General features: G+C 45.8%; 2 protein-coding genes across 10 annotated transcripts in view; one reads left to right on the forward strand and one right to left on the reverse strand.

The window, feature by feature from the left end:
* The window catches only part of WDR44 (WD repeat domain 44), an 89,022-nt gene extending 82,558 nt beyond the window's left edge, over positions 1-6,464 (reverse strand). The window contains exon 1 of the mRNA XM_057404923.1: positions 6,461-6,464. The gene's annotated coding sequence lies outside the window, so the exon portion shown is untranslated. The remainder of the gene's footprint in view (positions 1-6,460) is intronic.
* KLHL13 (kelch like family member 13) overlaps positions 1-16,087 on the forward strand; it is a 58,124-nt gene extending 42,037 nt beyond the window's left edge. For all 9 annotated transcript variants that reach the window (XM_057404929.1, XM_057404934.1, XM_057404930.1 and 6 more), the window contains 6 exons: positions 823-964; positions 1,633-1,765; positions 1,997-2,193; positions 7,973-8,768; positions 13,731-13,844; positions 14,551-16,087. In XM_057404929.1, the coding sequence (XP_057260912.1) occupies positions 823-964; positions 1,633-1,765; positions 1,997-2,193; positions 7,973-8,768; positions 13,731-13,844; positions 14,551-15,038 (1,870 nt within the window). In that variant the 3' untranslated portion in view covers positions 15,039-16,087. The remainder of the gene's footprint in view (positions 1-822; positions 965-1,632; positions 1,766-1,996; positions 2,194-7,972; positions 8,769-13,730; positions 13,845-14,550) is intronic.
* Positions 16,088-25,013: the final 8,926 nt, after the last annotated feature.

Genomic DNA, 25,013 nt, shown 5'->3' on the forward strand with positions numbered 1-25,013 from the left:
GGGAAGTGGTTGTCGTTAATATTTCTGGAGATGATCACTATTTATAATAGTGGCAGCGTAGGGGAGCTGGACTCTCATATGCAGATCTCTTTATACAAATCTCATTTGCATCTCAAGATTAAAATGGAAGGCTAAAAATAGCGCAGCAATTCCAGAACAGTTCTACCTAAAATTAGCCCTTCCCATCTAGATGGGGACAGGAATTGCTTGGCATGAAAACCAGAAGTGTTGACTTCACACTAACACGTTTTAACTTAAAAATGCTGAAGTGGTTGCCTGCAGAAGCAGGATACTGGATGTCCTAAGGAAGGAGTTGTTGTGGGTTAGCTGAGAGTTACAGCTCGAAACTCTGCTATATATATTATGTTCATACTTGAGCAAGATAACACAAGCCATTGAGAGTGAAATTACTGAACTTTGATATTACAACGAGACTTTCAATCTTTTAGCTTTCCTTGGCCATCTGGGATTTTTCTGGATGAAGGCCCTGCAAGAATCCTACAATAGTGGAAGCACACGTAGGAATGAAACGATGTGCATGGGGTAGATATCATTTCAGCTAATTTAATTAGCTGTTAATGCTAATTTAATGCTGTTAATGCTTCACTTTCCTAGATCAGCTGAAGGGGGGACCACTATGGACTGAGTCCGTCATCTGCCGATGTTTGACTTGTGCTGTTATGTATGCTTCAGGGAATCAGCTAGGTTGGAAAAGACCTTTAAGATCACCAAGTCCAATCCAGAAGACTGTGGGTTTAGTACGCAAGAGCACTGAATGACAATGAGTTTGGGCTTAAGGCTTCTTTGTTCTGATCTCCTCAGATCTCTGGTGGAAGAGGAGGATCCTCATATGAAAGTGTCTCTTGGCAGCAGCGATATGGGCGTCTCTGCCCATCTACAGTCTTCGAAGACAGGGACCACGCGGTTTTTCACCAGCAACACTCACAGTTCTGTGGTATTACAGGTATGTAAATACTCTTGTGTCACTGTGGATCTGCAGCAGAATTTGGGCTGCTCCTCTCAATAGACCAGTAATTCCTAAAAAGCCTCACAAAATAATGGACATTAGGCAGTGCTGGCAATGCCCACAGGCAGGCATGTCCTGGAACTTCTCCTGGAATTAAAGGGTTCACTTTTACCAGCAGCTTGGAGAATGAAGCTGCCCGGTGTGCTTTGCATTCCTCAGCCATGTCTAGTAAATAATAACAATTATTCTACTTTATATTTTTATTTAGGACAAGGGGTGATGGGTTTAAACTGAAACAAGGAAAGTTCAGGTTAGATATAAGGAAGAAGTTCTTCCTTGTGAGGGTGCTGAGGCGCTGGCACAGGGTGCCCAGAGAAGCTGTGGCTGCCCCATCCCTGGCAGTGCTCAAGGCCAGGTTGGACACAGGGGCTTGGAGCAAGCTGCTCTAGTGGAAGGGGTCCCTGCCCGTGGCAGGGGTTGGAGCTGGAGGAGCTTTAAGGTCCCTTCCAGCTCAAGCCATTGCTTGTTTTCCAATGAATAATTAATTATTGAATATATTGGAGATTATGGTTGTAAGGTGACAAAGTATTTCCATAAGGGAGACAAAGGAGATTCCTACTCTCCTCCCAGATCAAGTGGATCTTTGCATTGTGCTCTTCTTGCAGGGTTTTGACCAGCTGCGGGTGGAAGGTTTGCTTTGTGATGTGACACTTGTCCCGGGGGATGGCGATGAAGTGTTCCCAGTCCACAGAGCAATGATGGCTTCTGCCAGTGACTACTTCAAGGCCATGTTCACAGGTGGGGATTTTTGTTGAAGTACCACATGCTGCTCCCCCTGATTTGTCCCAGCAGTGGCTCTGAAACGTGTTAAGAGTTGTGTGAATCGGTCCAGGACTGCAGGCAGCTCTGTGTGGTTGGGTGGCATCTGGGCTTCTAAATTGAACTTGAAAGTTCTATTTGGATTTTATCTAAGTTGATGAACTCAATCAAAATGATCAGATCAACCTACTACCTCCATGTCTTTTTCAGGAGGAATGAAGGAACAGGATTTAATGTGCATTAAGCTTCATGGTGTGAATAAAATAGGCCTAAAGAAGATCATTGATTTCATTTATACTGCAAAACTTTCCCTTAACATGGACAACCTTCAGGACACCCTGGAAGCTGCCAGTTTTTTGCAGATTTTACCTGTTTTGGACTTCTGTAAAGTGTTTCTTATCTCTGGGGTAAGAATTATGCCTTGTTTCACACTTATAATGATTAAAGCCTCAGTATGGTTTTTAACAGTTCAAGTGAAATCTAAAACTTGCCATAATTCACCATTTGGATTCACAGAGGACAAGCTTGCTTTGTAGCTGTTCTCCTGAGTAGCATTTACAGTTTGAGTTTGATATAAATTATATCACATTAAAATTCTTCTAATTCCTCTGTGTGATTGCAGTGGTGATCCTCACAGCTCCCAGATTCATTAGTAGATGCCCTCACCCTTCAGATCCTTCCATAAGAAAGCTACTCAGTGAGTTAAACTAAACAACAATAAAAATAATAGGAGAGTAAGGTGCTGTTGCTCCCTGTTAATGCACTTCTTGAAATCTTTTTGCTTTGAGGAATGAAGCCCTCAATTGTAATGGTCTCTGTGATGATCTTTACATCTTCTTTGTAAACCAGTGAGCTTGCTTACGGTCCTTTAGAATGATGTATCCTCTATAGGGATGATACAGAAACGTTGGTTATGAGAGAAGGATCTGTAAGGGTTTTATGTTGATTGCCATATTTTGCTAGAACTAAAAATGCCTTTGAATGCCTACTGGGAAATACTGTTTCACAATCACCAAAATAAGTGCTTTTGTAAGCAGGGGATAGCCGCAAAGTAGCAATCCTGTCCTCCTCCCCTCTACCAATAACGGGTAGTTAAAGGAATAATACGTACATAACATGATTGCTTTTGCGCAATAGGAGCGAATAAAAAGCTTGCCCTGCAAAGCTGTTTTGTGTAGTTCCAGTGTAGTCCAGTCTATGGTTTAGAGTTGCCCTGTTCATTTTTATTTATTATAGGGATTGTGAGACAGGGAGTCACCATCCCTGCACGTGTTCACACACCGTGGAGCCGAGGCCCTCAGTGCCATGGGTTAGTTGCAGCCTTGGCAGTGCTGGGGAGGGGTTGGACTGGATGAGCTTAAAGGTCTTTTCCAACCCAAGTGGTTGTATGACTTTATGTAAGAGCTCTGCTCTGCTGTCAAAGCACTTCTGCCTAGAGAAAACACTTTGGCCTTATTGCTAATGCTTCCTGGAGGTTTGCAGATGTTAATTGCTTATATATCTCACTGGGAATCTTACCTTCCCTGGAACAGGGAAACTGGTGAGTTCAATGTGAATTATAATATTTGGAATTCAGCTTTCTGCTAATCTGTAATGAGAAATAAAGCAGCAGGTATTCCCGGTGCTGCTTCTGTGTTAGTGTACTTTTCCCTTGCCAGAAGATGCATCTGCATAAGTGCCAGCTTGGAATAGAGTCTCAGTGGTGTTTTGAACTGGGGCTTTGGAGCAGCCTTCCCCTGGAGTGAATGAGCCCCAGGGACATTGTGTTGCCCCTTCACTGGGTAGGGCAGCTCCTGCTTGATTTTGCTTTCCTGGGGAAAGAGCTGCTTTCCTCTTAAATAGTGTGATTTGGGATATTTTTTTTTCATTGCTTAGGAAAGCCTTGTGTTCTGAAGCTTCTTGATCTTCTGATGCTGACTCAGTCACTGGTTTGGTTCAAGTAAGAAGCGTCTGATTTGACGCTGTGTATTGGAAGGTTCATTAAGATCATTCTCTTAATTTTATGGATTCTCTCTGAAATACTTTGATTTATACCAGTGTCTGAGGGGACACAATCTCATCCACTGTATAAATGTAGAGGAAGTACAAAGCCAAGTTTGTGCTGTGAGCGTGCTTGTGTTCTCAGCATCCTCGTATAAAGAATTTTTGACTGTGCTTTTGAATTTGTTGGAACAGGAACAAGAGTTGGTGAGCAAATGGTTGGGTCTTTGTCATTTTAATTACCATGTCTGAGTTGGACAAAGATTATTCCCTGTTCTACTGGTTTCGTGCCATTTTTGAAGCATTTCTGTAATTTAAATGAGTTTTCAGAGTGAGTCTTGAGCTTATTTCTGCTGACATTAGCATCCAAGAGCTGACATGACCATTCTCAGACACATGCTTAATTGTCTTGGGAGTCCATTATTAAAGAGATTATAGAAGTCAGTTTATGTCAAACATCATATAACTGTGTTACTTCAGAAGAGGAGATTGGAAATATTTACAAAGGAAAACATAAGCGTAAGGTAACAGCTTAATTTGTGTAAACCGTAGCGAGACCTTCAGAGAATGGTGTATGTTGTAGTTGATTTGTAAGTGATCTTTTATGTGTTCTGCATTTGCACCCCTATTATCAAATAGCCCATTGCTGTGATCATTGATGGGGCTTGGGACAACCTGGTCTAATGGAAGATGTCCCTGCCTGTGGCAGGGGGTTGGAACTGGATGAGCTTAAAGGTCTCTTCCAAGCAAAAAACCTTTCTATGATAACTGGCAAATTGGCTAATATTTGGAGTCAATATTTGGGAGTCCTGTCTTGTCCCAGGAACTTGGTGAAGGAGGGTGGAGCAAAATGGTCTCAGTTTTGTGGGAGTGTGGGATGCAGCGTCAAGGCTCTGCCAGCCACCAGCAACTCGCCTTTTCTGATGTGAGGGTACGACTGATGCTGGTCAAGTTTCTGTGTTGTTATTTCTGGACTTCCTGTAAGGGAGCCCACAGAAGAATTGAGGATTTCAAGGAAATGCAAGCTCTATTAAACTTAGACCCCCTGAAGCACCATCTGAAGTGCTCCAGTGTCTAACAGTCACTGAAACAGACACCTCAATGGTCTCGAGGGCTTGATTTTCTGTGCCTGTCATTTACTGCAGTCCTCCAAGGTTCTCATTTTGCTCTGTGGCCAGTTATGTAGCATGTTGTAGGCGGTGAAGTTTTAGCAGAGCTTAGGAATTGATGCCTTCAAATTGCAGTGAATGAAGTCATCTGCTTTCTCACGGAAATCCTTTGGCTTTTGCACTTGGGTTCTCAGGCTGCAGTAACGCTGTGCTGGCCTTCATCTGTCCTTTTGTGAAAGCTTATTAGTGTTTTCTAGAACTTCGACTTCTGCTCTGTAGTGAGCAGTTCCAGTGAGCAGTGTGACTGAGCAACTCTGCTTAACAAAGCCCAAATCAAATCGGGTTCATGTAAAATCCTTCATTTCTCCTGAAGCTGCTGAGCTGTTTGACCAGTTGCAGCATTTAGGTCATCCTGTGCAAGGATCTATAGTTCCTGGATTCGCTCTACAGCCAGGCTTACATTTCCACTCCTCCCATTCACCTCAGTGGGATTTCCAGAAGCAGTGCTTCCTTCTGGTTGTCGATGAGCTCTGGATTGACTGATTTCCATAGAGAACCATTCTGTGCCTCTCACAGGTACCAAAGCATAGGCAAACTGTTGGGTTTTTTGTTTATTGGTTTTTAAATTGACACTTGAGTAACTGAAGTATTTAAGTGTTTAAGTAGCATTATTGTACTTGAATGCCGCCCAATTTTGAATACTTAAGTCAAAGTAACTATTGCATTTCATTATGAAGGATGATTTCTTGGCTCAGGACTTGAATCTCTAGAGTATATGTTGTTATGACTATGAAGTCTTTGCAATATCATTTAGCCTGGTACATTGATTGTTATGTTAGAGCACAGTGAAATTAGTAATAGTACTTTTGCCAAGGAAAGTAACATTTAAGAAGATACTTGATATGGTACCTCGATTGGAGGTGAGTGCTGGCATTTGTTAGTGAGCCAAAGTGCACAATGGAGTACTTGCAGTCATAGTATGGAAATAACAACCCTGAGTGTGGTACAATTCCAGTGCCTTAATTAAGGCAATATAAAGTGAATTTTCTAAGAATTAGGGGTGATCGGAAACTGCTGATACCGTGTTCTTCAGTCATCGACTGTGTATAAAATGTCAATACATTTCTTAAATGTAAGTATTCCAGGATTGCGTTCCATTGCATAGATTTACAGTATGACATGATGAGGATAATACAGCAACTAGGTGTGTGCTTGGGCACTTCATAACAGGCATGTGTCCTGCAGTACGTCTAAGTGCCTCACTGCAACCTGAATACTGTGGACCAAGGCCAGGTTGGCCAGGTTCGGAGCAAGCTGCTCTAGTGGAAGATGTCCGTGCCTTGTAGCAGGGGTTGTTGAAGCTGGATGAGCTTTAAGGTCCCTTCAATCCAAACCGTTCTGTGACTCTAAATTAAAAATCCTAAACTGAAATGTACAGAAATGAGGTTGACGAAGACTCAAACAGTTAAAGTAAAAAAAGCTTCTTCAGCATCAGTGAATGTTTTATAGGTCACTGCTGGCTGATGTCATCGTATTTTGATATAAACAGTATGGTCTGTCTTGCAATACAAAAATGATTTCCATCTGTATCTTGCACACATATTTTTGTAATAAGAACTCTTGGCAGTCTGCACACGTTCATTATAGATAGGACCTGATTACAGGATTGCTGTTCCTGGAGATGAAGAAGAAGATTTGAACCTTTGACTTTCTAAAGGCATTTTGGGATGTGTGAGCGAAGACCTCGGATGGCCTAATGCAAATCGGTTTCTAGTGAATTAAAGAAAATCTCCTGTTCCCATACTCATTAGACCCTGAAGTTGTGTAGTATTAAAGGGCAGTGATCAGATTGAGTTATACAGTATTTAAATCTTGTAATCTCTGTCATGCCCAGAAGGTCACTTGAAGGTTTGTGCATCCTTAGGCTGCAGTCAGGTCATAGTCCTCAATTGTTATAATCTTTTTAAAAATAACCATGAGATTTGGAAGCTTAAATTCTTTGGGCATTGCAGATGTAATGAGAATCACAAAGTTGTGGAAGTCATTGACCTTGAGGAAGATTGATGTGCACAGAGGCTAGAAAATACATCTGTAAATGGGGCTTGGGTTAGAATAAGGATTGAATGCTAAAAGTCTGCAATAATCAGCAAGAAGCATTTGAAAGTGGACTTGCCCTGCATATGTACCATCAAGCTGGCTGAAATCACTTGGCTGGCTACAGGGAAGACCTGCTTAAAGTTATATCCCTTTCCTGCAGTCGATTTCCTCCCTCAGCCTTAGGGCCCGAGTGACGTTAGAAATTTAGGAGCTGAAGATGTAAGAAAGGTAGATGCCGCAATAGTGTGAAAGAGATGGTCACCCAGGTGTTGAATTAAATGAGGGGTGAGCCATACAGCTGAAGTGGTTCATGTGCTGGGTATTTCTAGGGGAAATCCTCCTAGGTTGAGTATTTAAAAATAATAATGCTATTTACAACTGCTCTATAAAATCCCTGCCTTTGTCTGAACTTTGACATGTATTGAATGTTGAGCATATTCTGTAAGAGCACCATCTTGATTTACTAAAAATCTAATTTTGGTCATTTCTAAGGAATGTATTCATGGGATTAAACGCTGTAAATAGGTTGTCTGAAATGCGTCTTTGGCTGCATTATGACAACGCATTTTTAATAACGTTAGAAAATGTCCCATGGCAAGACCTACTTTTCCTTTATTCTGTGTAACCTTGGGCTGATCAGTTCTCCTTTAACTGTATTTTCCATGTGTCTGTCTCAAAGGTGTTTGCAGAGCTTTTCAAAGATGAAGTGCTGTATAATTGCTTTGTACCAGCACTGTATAATGCATTTGACACAACATAGATCAGCTATTTTTTACTTGCCTCATTTCTTCCTTCAAAAGAAGGTGTAGGTTGGGTCTCCCCTTGCAGCCATGAATATTGCCACATCACATTGAACATTTATTTGCTCATGTGTAAGTCACCTTGAGCACTGTGAAGCATTGAAATGCTGCTGATTCTATAGTATTCATTACATTCTACATTGTCATTGAGACACCGAATTAAGGAAGTGTTTTGATTCCTATGTCTGTTTACTTGACAGGTTTCCTTGGAAAACTGTGTGGAGGTTGGGCGCATTGCCAACACATACAACCTCACGGAAGTGGATAAATATGTTAATAACTTCATCCTGAAGAACTTCCCGGCGTTATTAAGTACTGGTGAATTTGTGAAACTCCCCTTTGAACGTCTTGCCTTTGTGCTTTCAAGTAATAGCCTTAAGCACTGCACTGAACTCGAGCTCTTCAAGGCAGCTTGTCGCTGGCTGCGGTATGAGGAGCCCCGGATGGAGTACGCTGCGAAGCTGATGAAGAACATCAGGTTTCCACTGATGACTCCCCAGGATCTTATTAACTATGTTCAGACAGTGGACTTCATGAGGACTGACAATACCTGTGTAAACTTGCTTTTGGAAGCCAGCAATTACCAAATGATGCCGTACATGCAGCCGGTGATGCAGTCAGAGAGAACTGCCATTCGGTCGGACAGCACTCACCTGGTGACCTTGGGGGGGGTGCTAAGGCAGCAGCTGGTTGTCAGCAAGGAGCTCCGGATGTATGACGAGAAGGCCCACGAATGGAAGTCCTTGGCTCCCATGGATGCACCAAGGTACCAGCATGGCATCGCCGTGATCGGAAACTTCCTTTACGTGGTTGGGGGACAGAGCAATTACGACACAAAAGGGAAGACGGCAGTTGACACGGTCTTCAGATTTGATCCTCGCTACAACAAGTGGATGCAAGTGGCATCTTTAAATGAGAAGCGCACCTTCTTCCACCTAAGTGCCCTCAAAGGACATTTGTATGCAGTCGGTGGTCGCAACGCAGCGGGTGAGCTAGGTGAGTGCTGCGTCCGAAGCATGGCTTCTGCCCTTGCTTCTTTGGCATGGAAATGCTATGTTGCCCTGAGAATGGGTGGAGAGGACACGAGTGGAAGGTGCTGCTGGGCACCTTCTGTCTGGGAATACTGCAAATGCAGAGAGAAATGTGTCTGGATACTGTTAGTGTTAATTTCAGGAGGGCTTCCACAACAAAAATTCCAGATACGTGTACTTTGTGTATTGATGTGTAATATCCAGTGTCTTCATCTTTAGCATCAAACACGCAGTAAGGCTGTGGCTGCATGTGTAAGTGTGTACAGCAAATGCATACAAAACCCATCATGACTTCAGCTAAGAAACCAAACCCACTTGTTTCAGTCCTGAGCGAATCCTGACTTCCTGACTGAAACTCACTGGTGGGTGAAGGGTGCAGCTTTTCTGGAGTAGTCATTTTGGAAGGCTGGTGACTGGGTGATTCGTGTCAGTCACAGATCCCTGAGGCTCGGCTCTCCTGACATTCTGCACTTCTTAATTACTGAAAATACCTTCCCTGTGATTTTGAGACTACGTAGTTGTTGATGTGACCCTGTCCTGCTGCCTCCTTTCCCCCTTGCAAATGATGATTTGTTTTACTTGACAAAAAAATACCCCAAAACATTGATTTGGGGAAAATAATGTGGTTGGAAACAAAGAATAAGTAGATGGTAACTTGTAATGTAACAGAAGTCTACAGAGGATGTTCTGTGTTAATGCACTGCGTTTTCCAGAGCCATAGTGGGTTACATTTGCAGTCAGCTCTCGGAGTGTACAATCAGTTGTAAATTTGTGCTTTAAAATGGAAATGTTGCAGTCATCTTGCTTTGGATTTTAGCATAATATTATATCTAAAGCAGATGTAATGTTACTTTGTTTGCTGCTTTCAGCCCAATACTTAACTGTGTCTTGTCAAGTCTTTGTGGCAAGCAGCTCTTGCTGCTGAGATGTATTTGTTAGAAACACATGGAGATCTTCAAGTGCAATGGGAAATGTGTTTAATAGAAACAACACGGAACCTAATCTATGCTGCAGCATCTGTGACTATTTTAATGAATCCGTCTCAGTCATTCACACATGCACTTTGTTTCATGATCATATCACAGTCTGTCTTAGGAAACATAGTGCATTGCTTCCACTACACAAACTGGGCTGGGTTTGCTAGGAGTTGAAAATCCATTCTAATGTTTGATGAAATGGGATGTTTAAAAATGCCTCCTGTTTCCAAAAACCAAGGGAAACTGTGTTGCAGCAACTTGTTTTCTCTACACAGCCATGTTGTGATGCAGATCCTGAGGTTTTTCTTACATGTCACTTTACATCCTCACAGCAAACAGGATACCAAATGTACAAACTGATGTGTCTTGATCTTTATCTTGAGCATCAGAAAACCTGCCCTTCATCAAGCTGTTTGCTAATGGTATGAATTGATGGCAGATAACCAGATTGCTGCCCCTGTGTCCTGCACCAGAGAAACAGAGCAGGTTTATTAGAGTGTCTGTGAAAAAGTTTCAAGTCTGACCAAATCAATATGAAATAAGAGTGTCCCTGAGGCAGTGCTGTGTGTGCAGCCGGCTCCAAGTGCAGTGCTCTTCTTCAGTGAGATGAAGCAGTGTCATTCTGCTGACCTCAGCTCTTCTGCAGCTTTAATTAAAATACAAAATCTATCACCTGTCTGAAACTCTGCTGTAAAAAGCCCATTAAAATGCTGCAGTGCTTTCCACAGCCCTGAGAAACGTCACTGGATCATTCTGGGGGGAAGAGCACTCTATAAATGCTACATGTTGTAGCTGTCTGATGCTTTGATTTGGGGCTGCTTCTGTTTTCCTGTTAATTGTGAAGCAAGTCACTTTGCATTTTCATGTTTCTTTCATAAACCTTGACAGCCGAAGGATGAAATCCAGCTTCAACTTCCCCTTCTCTTCAGATGAGAGAAACTCTCAAGCTTTGCAGAGAAGGTCAGATATGTGTTGGACAGGTATTAAAGAAGTTGCCCTTGGGTTCAAACTAATTTCAATCTCTTGTTAGAGAAGAAAAATTCCCCAAACCTGAATTCAGCTTTCCGGAAGATCAGCTCTTATGGAAAAGGGACAATGGGTTAAAGTTACTAAAATGAATTTCTTTCTTTCCTTTTCTCCTGCCATTTTCTGCAATGACGATTTCACTTTGTTGAGACCCTCTCTGCAGCCTTCCCAGAAGCATGTTCATGTCTTTAAACTTCTGAGAACCTTGTAAATACCCCTTTCCACCTCAGCAGGATGTGCTTTGGTGGCAATAACGGCTGCTGTTTGAACAGCACGTGCCACTGGGGAACTTTGGGCTCATTGGTAAAGAGGAGTGGATGTGCACACGTGTGGTGCACGTCGCTCTGTGGTGAATGGATCTTGGAGATGAACTGAGCTGTGGTGGGGCTTGGAGCAACTGGCTCTATTGGAAGGTGTCTCTGCCCATGGCCGAGGGTTGGAACTGGATTATCCCTTATTTTGAAGTGGCTCCTTGCTGTGTTAAGAACAGAATTACTCAGGACTCTGTTTAATTTAATCAAATCAGCTTTGAGTTCTACAGAAGCAAGCTGCATTATAGAAAGAATAGACCAAAATGAAGACCTTGGCTTTGGGACATCACATGTAGTTGCTAAGTGCTGCTGTAAGAAACCTCAAGACACATTAGAAGCTACTGACAGAGAAGTGCTAAATATCTTTGTTCTCCTCAAATAGCATCACAGCTGGTACTATAAAATGAGTGCAGGCTGAGCATCCCTTGGGACTGCCAAAGCTTTGTGTCTTTTTGAGGTTGCTTTAGTCTGTTAAGATGAGGGCTGTCCTCCCTGGGTTATGGTAATGAACAGATCAGGTGTTTCACTGTCAAACATAAATAAAGCTGATTTGAGTCATTCATGCTTGTTGGGAGGATGAATCCAGCAGTCTCCTGCCACACAGGACATACACTTAGGTTCAGTCTAGTGGCAGTTCCTTTGTGCCTGTGAGCTGTGCTCTGTCTGCACATGATGTATAGACCTTCCTCGTGACTCTCTGCAATTGGTGGGCACCTTTAACAGCTGGAATTTTAAATGCTTGTTTCCTTTTTAGTGTGGAGGGAGATGTTGTCCAAGCAGCAATGGAATGACCTTGCAAGGGAACAGGGAGATGGCTCCATGAACAACCAAAGAAAACAGGAGGCTTTTATCAGCTTGAGTGACCAGCACTGTGCTGTGGGGTAGATTTGAGGTTGGAGTTGAGGTGGTTTGTCTGAAATACTGTCAAACAGGATTGTGTCAAACAGGATTGTGTCAAACAGTTTTGTCAGACTGTGCTTCAGGTGTACTGGCAGTGTTCAAGGGAGTGTTGAAGCCATATCAGACAGTGAGGGATCTTGGACTCAATGTCATCCTCTCTCAGACAACTGAAGTCTTTATGATGTGGTGATAGTGATGGCAGCAGTGTGTACCAGCGTCTGCATGTGTTAATCTTCTCTTGCTAAACTGATCTTTGCCGGGGGTTTCTCTCTTAAATGCAATCTGTAGTGCAGAGTGAGCTGAGTGGTTGTCCAGTATTAACATCCTGTTGATCTGGTTGTGGCTGGCTTTGCCATTGCTTTTCACATACTCTGCTCTTCCTGAACTCACTATCAGACATGGAAGCTCCTCACTTCAGCGCCTGACTGGAAGCACTGTGGGCCAGAAGATGCCTTTGTTTTGGTGCAAGCAGACAGAATGTTGATTTGGGTGCAGCAAGCAGCAGGTTAGCAGGGTCTGCTCCCAGGGGGAGCTGGGACACCTATAATTACTTGCACATCGAATCTGGTTTTCTCTGTCCTTGGAATTTCTGCCCATCTTTGTTTTCTTCTGCCTGTTAAATAGAGCAGAGTAGAAAGGAGCTTCCCTTTTCTGAAAAGAATATTGCAGTGGGTGAATAATTTGTTCAAGAAAGGTTTATTTTGGGCAGATTCTGCATGTGGTGTCGAGATGGCAGCACACAAATACAACTCATGGTTTTAATTTAGGTGTCATTTATGGGATCGGTTCTTTGTGCCTATACCTTTATTTGGGCAAGAGGTTGTCCCCAGCATTCACTGGCTTTGTGGCTGTGCAGGTCCTTGGTGGGGAGCAAAGTCTGCAGGTTATCAAGTGGGAAAACCACCGAAATATTCCAAGTCAAGCCTGACTTTAAACATCTTCATTCTAGAAGAATGCTTGAATGCCTTTTATACCTTTCCTTGTGCAGACTTGGCTCTCCCTGTAGGTGTGTGTCAGGTGAAGGGCAGCTTCAGGCTCATTTCAAATGGCTGAGGTGGGAAACGTGGTGACAAGGAGGCTGGACTGTAGGAGAAGTGTTCAGTGAAGGACTGATCTCCTTGAGTGAATGTGGGAGCTTGAATTGGTGACTTGCATACATGGGCTCTATGTTGCTGAGGGAATGCAGGACAATGAGAGGTCAGTGGTGGCTGCCCCCTTTGAGGGCATTTCCGTGCGTGATACCAAGGAGGAAACCTGGCCTGGGTGGGATGCTGCTGAGGACCTGGGTTTGTTACGGTTACCGGATGAACTGATCCCCTTGGTGATAGGTTTGACGTTCGTTCCCTCTCTGTGCGGCAGACACTGCTTGTACCCGAGGCAAGGGTTCAAAAGCTGAGCTCCCCCAGCTCCGCTGCCATTCCCACTGCTGTCCCGCAGGGCAGGTCCTGTGCCAAGTGGGAATGGGAATGAGGCAAGTGGAAGGCAAAGATGCAAGAGGGTTTTGTCTTCCTTTTTGCTCCTCTGGGACAAAGCTTGAGCTTTCCCTGTATCATGTCTCGACATAATGCTCAATAATTCCCTTGGCGCTCTCTCAGCTGAACAGTGTTTCTCATCGATGCTTCCTGTGTTCGTGAATATATTACTGCCACTGCACTTGAATCCAAACTGCCAGGCCAGCTTCAACAGCATTATATTCTCATCTCTTTTAAACAGCCACTGTGGAATGTTATAATCCCAGAATGAATGAATGGAGCTACGTCGCGAAGATGAACGAACCCCACTATGGGCATGCTGGAACCGTGTATGGGGGATTAATGTATATTTCAGGTAAGTAATTCCTATGATCACATTATCTCTCTGGAACAAGTACTTACCTGACTTCTCTTTCAGTGGGAGACAGTGAAAATTAGTCTCTGGTTGCAGTAGGTTTGCTGTGCTATGAGCAGTGCTGCAATTTCATATGAAGGCAGTCAAGCAGCAGATAGACTGCAGAGTCAGAGGAAGTTGGTTTAGATTAATATTATGCATTTACATGGTAAATGACAGCTCCGAATTCCAAAACAATTATTCCCTTTAACTGTCAGAATACATTTTTCTGTGGCAACACCACGCACGGACATTCACATAGTGATAACCATTGAACGCATCCACTTTGAAACGTTTTGGGAAGCTTTGGTAATATTAATACTTTAAAGAAGAAAATCTGCTTTCATTGAGCTAATGGAAAAGGGGGAGCTCTCATCTTAATCTCAACACGTGAATGATGTCTATACTTGCTCTGGTCTTACATTTGTAATATGCTCGGTCCCAATGTCACTGAGGTTATAGTTTCATTCCAGCCTCTCCCAAACCGCAGCAATAGGTGTTCAGAGAACCTGCTGTCTGCTCAGTTTTGAAAGGAGGTTTGAGCTCTCTGCCAGTGATCTCTGCAGAGATCCAGAACTATGTATGTTCATCCCATGTTAAGGGATGACCTCTAAGAACTGAGCTTATGGGGGTGAGTTATACTCTAACATGTGTTTTATTTCTCCAGGTGGAATTACCCACGATACTTTCCAAAAGGAACTTATGTGTTTTGACCCTGACACAGACAAATGGACTCAAAAAGCTCCGATGACCACAGTCAGAGGTCTGCACTGCATGTGTACTGTAGGAGACAAGCTGTACGTCATTGGTGGGAATCACTTTCGAGGCACCAGTGATTATGATGATGTTCTAAGCTGTGAATATTACTCCCCGACTCTAGACCAGTGGACTCCAATTGCTGCCATGTTGCGTGGGCAAAGTGATGTTGGGGTTGCTGTCTTTGAAAATAAGATCTATGTTGTTGGAGGATATTCTTGGAATAATCGGTGCATGGTGGAAATCGTTCAGAAATACGATCCAGAAAAGGACGAGTGGCACAAAGTGTTTGACCTTCCGGAGTCCCTCGGCGGCATCCGAGCCTGCACTCTCACCGTGTTCCCCCCGGAGGACAATACAGGGTCACCGTCCAGAGAGTCTCCTCTGTCAGCACCTTAGAACATCCCTTGACTTACGATGTAGTAACCCCTCTGCACTGCATCATGGAGTCTGTTCCTTCTCCTCAGTAGTTTCTGTTAGGCTTAGCCTACAGCGTTTCGTATGGTTACTGGAAAGCAAAAAGACTCTGACATTATTTGTGCTGTTTGTTTGGCCTAGAATGTTTGTCAAGTGGTTCCAAACCCCCGTGTACTTACCTGAGCCAAATGTTTAACAAATGAGAAGATACTGTCTATAAAATGTATGCACTAGGTACGTTATTAATGTTGTGTATTGGGTGTGAGGTACCTTCTAGCTGACATTTGGAAGCCCAGCGAGTTAAATTTGCATTGACCATGTTCTTTCACCAAATTTCAGAGTTGATTCCTTTTTCCTTCCCCTTTTGACCGCAGGTGACAAGGGGAGGTAGACCCACATCGATGTGAACTGTGACAGGGGGTTGCCAAGGGGCCTGAGCTACCTCCCTCTCTTCAGAGAGTCATCCTGACATATCTGTTTGCCCACCTGAGCTGTGGGTGCTTTCAGCGCATGAAGTTTCTGAGGCAGGGGGGAGAGAGAAAGTGAATTTAAACTATTGGCACTACACAGGGGCAGACCTTGCAGAGGCTGGGGGGGTTTTATAGCATACATCAAGTGTTTTTCCAGAGCCGGTTGAATGATGCTTCAAACAAAAGGTATTTAAGATGTTTGGGGTTTTTAATTTGGATTTTTTTCAGGACTTGGCTTCCGCTTGCATGGGAGCACACTGTTAACTAATGGGAATTCAGTGCAGTTGTATATTCTGCTGTATGCCTGTACTGAATATAGGTAGATAAGGGCTAGAAACATTAACTTAAGCCACTGAATTTGACCAAATTGTTCCATCGGATTGAATTGAATCTACCTTTTCTCCTTTGCTGTTGAGATAACTTGCATAACGTGTTCTCTGTATAGTCTCCGTTAATAAGGTTATTTAGCACAAGGTGCAGCTTCAGCGGGAGCTGCTTTTGCTCAGTGGACTTGGACTACCACGTTTTACCTTCTTTTGTTCAATAAAACTTTTAACTGCAGCTATTCAGTCTGAGCTACATCATTAGAGCACTGGGTTTGATTCCTCTGCCTCGTTGGCCCCAGGATGTGCATTATATCTGGCTGGGGAGGTTGGTTTGCTGGGAAACCACTGCAGATGTGATCGGGGGATACTCCTAAAGCAGCCCAGGCGATATGAATTGTCACCTTGAGAATGCTCTTCTGATGCTGTGCCAAGACCCAGATGGGAAATGTTGCTCTGTCATTTCACCCTGTCTCAGTCATCGAGGTGTCCTGTGCTACTAATACATTTTTTTCCAGCTCAGAGGTAAGATTTTGGAGCCTGCTTGAGTTTAAATCCCCTGAAACCCATTCCTGGTGTATTAATTAAACCAAAAAGTAGTTGAAGTAGTTGCAGCTCCTGTTGGATAATGTAGCTGTAAGCTGCTGTTTGTATGCTGGGGAAGAGGAGCTCCACTGTTCCCTAAGGAATAGTGGGTGTTCACTGGTGTTCCTCGTTCAGAAGAAGCTTGGGGTGGGTTCTAACCACCTAACCATTATGAGATGGTTAGAAGGCAGGATGTTGCCCAGGGAAGTTATGAATGCCCCATCCGTGGCAGTGTTGGACGGGGCTTGGAGCAACCTGCTCTAGTGGAAGGTTGGAACTGGATGAGTTTTAAGGTCCCTTCCAACCAAAACCATCAAAGTTCTGTGTCTGAGCCCTGAGGGTAGCCCAGGAGGTGGCATTTGGCCACGATGCAGGTTTCTTTCAGTGGTTCATAATCTGTTAAAGTGGAAGAATGATTTTGGGATGTCTTTTTGTCATCAGTATAGGGCACAGCAGAGTGCATTAAATGCAGTGCTTCAGTCAAATCCGTCTTTGAGGTTTTGTCTTGCATCCTCCCCTGGATTAAAGTGTTCACAGCGTCGTTAGTTAACACCTCCCCGGCAGGAGTGAAAAGCAAACATCAGAGATTGGCCCAAACCTGCAAAATGTTTTCTGCTGTGATGCAGTGTGAAATGACTTGATGCTCATTAACACCTTTAGCCATAGTGTAAGAAACCCTTTCCGTCTCTGCATCCACAGCTGTAGAGGTGCAATAGCAGATATTCCACCTCCATTTTCAGGCTGTTCCCTGAACAGTAAACCCGTCGTAGTACCTGGAGCCAGCAACGTCAGGATGAGAAGCAGCTGCCTTTTTTTCCATAGCTCCTGAATGAGTGAATTCTGCAGTGATGGTACCTAAATAAAAGCATTTGGATAAAAAGCAGCACTTGCCAAAAGTGCTTGTTTCCATAAACCACCTGCTTAGGCCAGGCCGGTATCCGTGCAAAGAAACCAGCTCTGAGTGACTTGAGACACCTGGAACAGCATTTCCCTTTTGCTGTGTTTGAAACAGGACAAGAATGTTGGGAGGAAAACCACGGTTCTGTGAAGTTCCTCATTCCCATTGAAGAGCTGATCACCTGCAGGGGTCTGTTCAGTGGTTCCCCTTCCCTTAGAAAGCTGTGCAGGACCATAGAATCATGGAGTGGTTTGTGTTGGAAGGGACCTTACAGCTCCTCCAGCTCCAACCCCTCCCACAAACAGGGACACCTTCCACTAGGGCAGCTTGCTCCAAGCCCCGTCCCATTGGTAGCTCTTGCATGCGGTGGTTTTGGGTTTTCCCTGTTATATTCTCACCATAAAATAGCTCATTGCTTTGATTGGGTTTACTGCTCAGGCACAGAGCCACCCTTTAGTGCCTTTGATGTATTTTCCATGTCTATTTGTCTGTGCTGTTGTATTAGATAAGAAGAACCACGACTTGCTGATGAGAGTTACTGTATTCCCAGAGACAAGCCAAGAGGATTTTTAGCAAGGGGATAGATTAACGAGGTCACCAAGAGGATGTGTGGTTGCACTGAATATTGCTCTCTAATATACAGGCTTTTTGCAAAGGATTAGCCGCTGTAAATCCAGCCCTCGTCCCAAGCTGGGTGAGTATCACTTTGAAATGGTATTTAATGGACCACGTCAGACTCTTACGTCATTTACTGTCTCTGGCCACGCTACTGGTGGGTTATGGTGGCAAAAGCCTGCTGTGACTTTATGGTAACAAACCTCTCCACAGTCCTCCTCCGTCCTCTCTCAGGACAGTGTTGTTCAGGGATAAAGGCTTGGCATAAAGGAAAATGAGCTTCAGCTCCACCAGTGGAGAGAGGGCGATAGAACAAAAGGTGTGTTTCTGTGTGTAGAAAGCCCCTTGAGACCGATGGTCCTGGGGTACCCGATGAATCTGATGGCCTGGGATCCCTCCTACCTTAGAGAAGGTCTGAAGCTGCCGTTGTAGAAAGGAGCCTGCCTTGAGGCTGAGATCTCTCGGGAAGACCAGGAACAAGGATTCAAATGCTTCCTTTGAAATACTTATACCCAGGGCCTTAGCAGTAACTGCCAAATGGGTTAATTCCCACCTGGAGCTGCTCTCACCGATGGCCTGAGAGCTGACATACAGGGCTCTGCCCAGCTGCGCTAAATGAACTCCTGCTGGGTTTTCTCCTCCAGCAGGATTAAAGCTGCCTTCCCCACATTAAAGCTGCCTTGTTCGTTTGGGGAGCGCAGGAGCAGAACTCGGTGCCTTGGTGGCCAAACTGAGCCCATCTCACCCTCCTTCATCGGGATGGTCCCTGAGGGCTGGTTGCAAATGTGGAGCAAGGGCAAGTGCCACCCACCTGCAGCAAAGGGACCACTGGAGCCCTGGAGCGCATTGCCCACAGGATGGGAGCTCGGGATCACAGCTGGGGAGGAAAAGCTTTACCCTCTGAGGCTGCTGTCCTGGGGGAAGATGCTGCAATGAAATCCAGTGCATGGGGCATGGGGGTTCCAGCTGCCAGCACTCATCCCAGTGCATAACACCTATGAGCGAGCAAGAGAGTTCAGGGAATGGGTTTGGGTTGGAATGGGTACAGACCAAAACGAGCACATCCCAGCAAGCCACCAGGGCAGGCAATGGCTGTGGGGTCTGCAGGGAAGCAGTGCGGTGGTCACTCATCCATCAGCTCATAGGGTTTGGCTCGGAGGATGAGAAGAGTGGAGCTGGTGAGGGCTGGTGCGAGCAGGGGCAGGGCTGCCTGTGCTGGGAGAGGACCCTGCTCAGCAGCGGTGGGGAAGGTCGAGCCTGGCTGCACCATGCAGGATGTGCGAGAGCCCTAAAGAAGTGAAGGAACAAGGAGCCCAGTGATGGGAGTGAGGGAGCGCTCAGCAAGAGGGGAAGATGTGCAGAAGAAAAGGTTCCTTTGTATCACTCCAAAGGCACATCTGGCACATCTGCCCTTGGCTGCTGCCCCTCTGCCATGGCACCAGCTCCCGGATCATGTTTTGGAGGGTGTGGATGGCCTGGGACATCGCTCTGTGTGCTGGTGATGCTCAGGAGGGCACGCAGCAGACAGGCTGGAACTGGGAGCGGAGCTGAGCCCTCTGGTCGCCCCTGGTGTCTGCGTGTGCCGTGGTTGTGATCCTCGACCCCAGGTTGCGATGAGGTTGTCACACACAACAAGAAGTGGTATTAAAGGGAATTAATGCGTTCAAAATGGTGTAAAAACCCACAGTGCTCATTACTTGCATGCAGCACAACACCCCCAGAATGGTAGTTTCCAATTTCATCTTCTCTGGCTGACCACAGATACAGATTCATTCAAACAGCAAGGCAGGAATTAAGTGTTAATTTAACAGAAGGGAAAGGCTACTAAGGAATTAGATTAGATTCTTAAATATCAACCCGTCGAAAGGCTTTCGGAGTGCTGCAGCCCGCCTCCTGGGTGATGCTCTGCAGTAATAAAGCAAAATGGTATCGAGTGTCTGGCAAATGCTGAGGCACTGCCCCCACCCAGCGGGACAGAAGTGTGCTGGTCCTTATGATGTCTTTATTATTATTATTGTCATAGTATTTGTATTGTTGCAATTAGTATTATATAGTATAATTAGCATTATTAGAAACTTGATGATTTGCTCTGGCTCCTCCTTGATGTTCCCAGGACTGTTCAGGCTGGGAGCAGCTGAAGCTGCTGGCAGAACTAGGTGGGTTCAAGACATGTCCTGGACTGAGCATCACAGAACCCCAGCCTGGTTTGGGTTGAAGGGACCTTAAAGCTGCTCCAGCTCCAGCCCCTGCCACGGGCAGGGACACCTTCCACTGGAGCAGCTTGCTCCAAGCCCCTGTGTCCAACCTGCCCTTGAACACTGCCAGGGATGGGGCAGCCACAGCTTCTCTGGGCACCCTGTGCCAGCGCCTCAGCACTGGATGAGCTTTAAGGTCCCTCCAACCCAAACCATTCTGTAAATCTGTGTTTTCAATGCAAAGCCATCACCTCCTCTCAGCCAAGCACTGGTCCACGCTCCCCTGCATCCCTTGTGCGGCATCTGGGCTTCAGTGAGCTCCAGCTTGAGCTTTGCTTCTCCAGTCTGGGGTCCATGGGGGTGCAGAGATGCTACTGCTCTAATATTAAGCCACCGTTTGTCTCGGTGGCCACCATCAGGTAAGTGGGGTGTGAAAGCGCAGTGACTGTGGCGTAAGCGGGAGAGCATTACCATGAATGCAGGTTGTTGCTGTAATTGGTAGCTCGTGAGGGTGAGCACTGAGCTCAGTGCAGCAGTTGCTGTCCCCTCCCTGTGGACTAAACCCTTTGCACCAGCTGAGCCTTTGCTGGTGCCCCCTGTGGGGCAGAGGCCTCGCAGGCAGAGCTTCACCCTGTTAAAGGTTTATAAACCCCATTTCCCTCCACTGCTTAATTAGCGAGATGTGAGGTTTTCCTGGGAGGCAAACGGGAGCACCTCACGCTCCAAGTCCCCCAGGAGAGGAGCTCCAACGCCATCTGGGTCTCCTGGCTCAGCGCAGCAGGGACGGATGGATGGATGGTACCTCACATGCCCTGAAGGCACTTGAGCAGCAGCGCTGATGGCTCTTCAAGAGCCATGACTCTGTTGGAGTGGCTTTCGAGTTGCTCCTGGCCCCCACGTCCGCCCTCTTCGGCGCACGGGTAGGAATTGCTTCATAATAACCAATTTCACAGCAGCAGAGCTCCAAAGTTTCTGAATTAGAAGCAAATTGCACCGCTGATTACATTCCTTTTCCCCAGGCCTTCATTCTTCAGGAGATGAAGCACGCTCCTCCTGGCTGCCCTCCCCGGGGGCCTGGGGCAGAGCAGAGCAGCAAGACCCTTCCAGAGCTCTCTGCTCCTCAGCTGGATGAGGACCTCGGGTACCATCACCCCTCTCTGGATGCCGGGCTGAGTGTGGGGAGGTTAAAATACAGAGGAGAGGAGGTGAGAAGGAAGGGAAGGGGAAGGAAATGGAGAGGAGAGGAGAGAAGAGAGGAAAGGAAAGGGAAGGAAAGAAGGAAGGGGAAGGAAATAAAGGAAAATAAACAGAAGAAAAGCCTGGTACCGAGTGCAGTTTTATACAGGTTTCATGTTATGTCTCCCTCTGTAAGACAGCGATTGCCTTGATCCTGAGCTTGCTGTGTTCTGTGAACATCAGAGCTGCTTTGTGGACCAGGATCCGCAATGGCCACTGTGAACAGCATCGTCATAACAGACATCCTCGCTCCGGGAAGCCCCATTTCAGCACGGCCTGCAGGCGATCCCCAGGGAGCGGCTTCCTGCGGCCGCTTCCCAGCGGCTCCACCTCCGAGCAGGCAGATCGCACTGCGTGCTGCCCTCTGGATAACTGAGGACGAGCGCATTCCCCACCCAGCAGGAAGCTTTCTCATAAGTAAAGATGTGCCATGGTCTGGGGCGCGATGTCCCACACTTGAGAGCGCAGCATTTTGAACTGGTTTGCTCCTGTTACAGCTGTTATAGAGCCGATTATTGCGTTCTGAGAGAGCCACTGCAACGCTGTTCTAATGAGATTTATCACGGATGCCCAGCCTCCCAGGCAGGGACAATTAGCAAGTGTTCTTCAGATGGAGGTAATTGCCCAATACGGGAACATTGATAAAGCAATAGAGTGATTAACACACCACTAACGAATGTATGGATAAAGCTGACACTGTCGGAGCTGGGCCTTCTCATAGCAAGCAAATAGCGTTTGTCAGAAGACAGATTCATCACCATTATGAAACCAAATAGGCCTTTATAGCATCCTGTGATTGAAAAGGTTCTTGCAGGCTGGAGGCCAATGAGATATGGCTGGAGGAATTTGGGACACTGCAGCTCCCTGCTGCAGCCTGCAGTAATTACTTTAAGCAAGAAGGTTAGTCAATACCCACCTATTTCTTGTTCATATTGCCTGTAACTCATCTGATCTCATCTGTGCATCTTTTCAAGGTCTGGTTTCCTTCATTGCATTGTGATGGAGGGACAACAGGAAAACATAGACCTTCACAGGAGTTTGCATTGATTTTGCACCAGAGACTGCTGAGGTGGTGGTCGGCTCTGCTGGGCAGGCACTGCTGTCCATGGGAGAGCGGCTGGGGCTATTTGGGTGGTGTGGGGTTGGCCACTGCTAGGAAAGGGAAGGGTAACTCATAATGAACCAGGCTGGATGGGGCTTGGAGCAAGCTGCTCCAGTGGAAGGGGTCCCTGCCCGTGGCAGGGGCTGGAGCTGGAGGAGCTTTAAGGTCCCTTCAACCCAAACCAGGCTGGGGTTCCATGTTAAGGAGCAGGCCTGGGTTAACACTGCCTGGGTTAAGCTGATGCCTGTGTTTAAGCACCGTGAAGTTTCATAGCCTTACAATTTTGCCTTGTCATTAGTTACTTGTGTGGTGCTGTACCAGGCACCCTTGGCCTCCAGAGAGCTGGGCTGGGAGCATCTTCTCTTAGAAGCAGATCACCTCCAAGTTTCAGGTGTGTTTCCGAGTCTCACCTCCTATCTCCGACCATTTCCTAGGTTTCAATCCATCCGATTTCCTTTCTAACTCCTGGCACAAACAGGAAGCCTGAAGATGTGCAGCCCGTGCGGTTTGTCTCATCCCAAGGTTTTTTCCCACTCTGGAAAGCAGGGAGGTGATTTCTGGTTAGCAGCTGCTTCTTGCTGCCTCCTTTTGCTCCTTGCCAAATGCAGGCAGTGGGTTCTATTGTCTCCGGCTCCTGTTTGGAAGCATCAGTTCCATAACTAATGATGTATGAAATCAGACCGGGTTTTTAAACACTTTGAAGTTTTTACAAGCATGACATAGAGTAAGAATGGTATGGAAATAGATCAATATTTCCCCTTACTTTGAAGTTACTAAACCCACATCTAATTACAAAGTGATTAAGACTGAGTCACCCCAGTTGTGTCTCTTCAGAACATAGTTTTCAAGCTGTATTAATACTCTTCACTCTAAAACATCCCTAAGTGGGAGAGCAGAAGCTGTGAGGTTGGACCCTCCATGCGGGCTGAATGTGCTGAACTCCAAGTTGCCTTTCACTGAGTGACAGCATCACATGAAACATCAAAGCCGTTCTGTTTGCTGCATGGAAGAAAGACCTACCTGCTTAAAAAGGCAAAAGCAGTGATGGGAGACATTGCTCAGTTGCCTGTTTATACAGGTTTTCCTGGTCTTTTTAATAATCATTTATTTATAAGTTGTAGGATTAAGGCCTGAGCTGCTTAAAAAGGAGGACGTGGGGATGCTCCAAGGTTAGCAATCATACTTTTATTTTCGCAGTCTTCTATTTCGGTCATTAAAAGCTATTGCATCCAGTAATAACAGTTATCCAGAACAACAGGTAATTGGAGAGGTTTAATGGAGCTTTGATTTTCAAATACTTGCTTTGAATGACAGTGTGCAAAGTTAAATAAATGATGGATGAGCAAGATTAAATGAGCTCTAATCTGCCTTACATAATACAGGAGACATTAATATCATTCTAAACTACCTGTAGTTAAAGGCTGTGAATGTCACAGTCAAGGAGAACATGGATGCTGCTGCCATTGGGAAGCAGCACATTTAGGGTCCGGATGCACTTTCATGCAGAGCAGGAGACGAGCTGGGACAAGGTGCTCTTACCCCACTTCCTAAGCAAAGGCTCTCAGCATCAATGTGTGTTGGTGAACCTGACAGCGCTTGAGGACTGTTCTGAGGAGACATGGAGGTTATTTAGGGATTTACACATCTCATGGCTGTTAGGTGAGGCTTCCTGCACGTGTACAAAGCCAGTCGAGGGGAGGAGCCTGGTGACCACTGCTCTGCTCCAACGAAGCCATCGGCAGCACGAGCTGGTGATGTACCTGTCCTGTGTTGCTCTCATCTTGCTTCCTTCCAGCTCTGCTGGAAGAGACTGCAGAAAACCAGCAATCTCTTCCGAGCATTGTAGTCTTCCTAGTGTCAAACAGTGGCTGGGGCTTGGCGGGTACAAATTAAAGCCATTTGCAGTGTGCCATGGGCTTACAAAGGCGTTCCTGTATCTAGCAGTCCAGAAGAAAATAGTAGCCAAATACTAATACGGTTAATTAACAAAGAAGTGTGTCCTGATCGGATTATGCACTGTTAAAGAAGTGCAAAGGCACTGGGAGATTGAGCGCAGTCACTGCCTCACACTTTGCGACAGAAAAGGCCAAACAGGCACGGGGGGAGCCAGAGATGCTGGGGTGGGAGGGCTTTGGAAAGGGAATGACATTGCAAAGCAATGAGCACAATGAGCACATCGTGAGCGAAGCCCAAGGAGAGGGCACGGCTTTATGCATCCTGAGCTCTGTTTATCCAGGAGGTGGAGGTGCTGCTTGCAGGAGCCCTGTTTCTTTGTCCTCCCTGCATGGCTCTGCAGGAACGTTGCGAGCTTGGGGCGAGCTGGGGATGCTGCTGGACAAACACCTTCAGAAGTTCTGTCCCTTTTAGCATTCCCATTTTGCCTGGGATGGGTTTGAATCCGAAAAGGAAAGAGATCCTACGTGTTCATCCTCCAGAGACAGCTTTTCTCCTCGACAAAATAGGGACACTCGTGCCTGTACGCCTTTGGGGGTGGTTTTCCAGACCACTTTGTTAAGGATTCGGTTCAGAGCCC

The sequence above is a fragment of the Pezoporus wallicus genome, unplaced genomic scaffold (genome assembly GCF_028554395.1).
Source record: "Pezoporus wallicus isolate ANWC-B61680 ecotype Strahan unplaced genomic scaffold, APGP_CSIRO_Pwel_v1 contig_6217, whole genome shotgun sequence".
Taxonomy (NCBI): Eukaryota; Metazoa; Chordata; class Aves; order Psittaciformes; family Psittacidae; genus Pezoporus; species Pezoporus wallicus.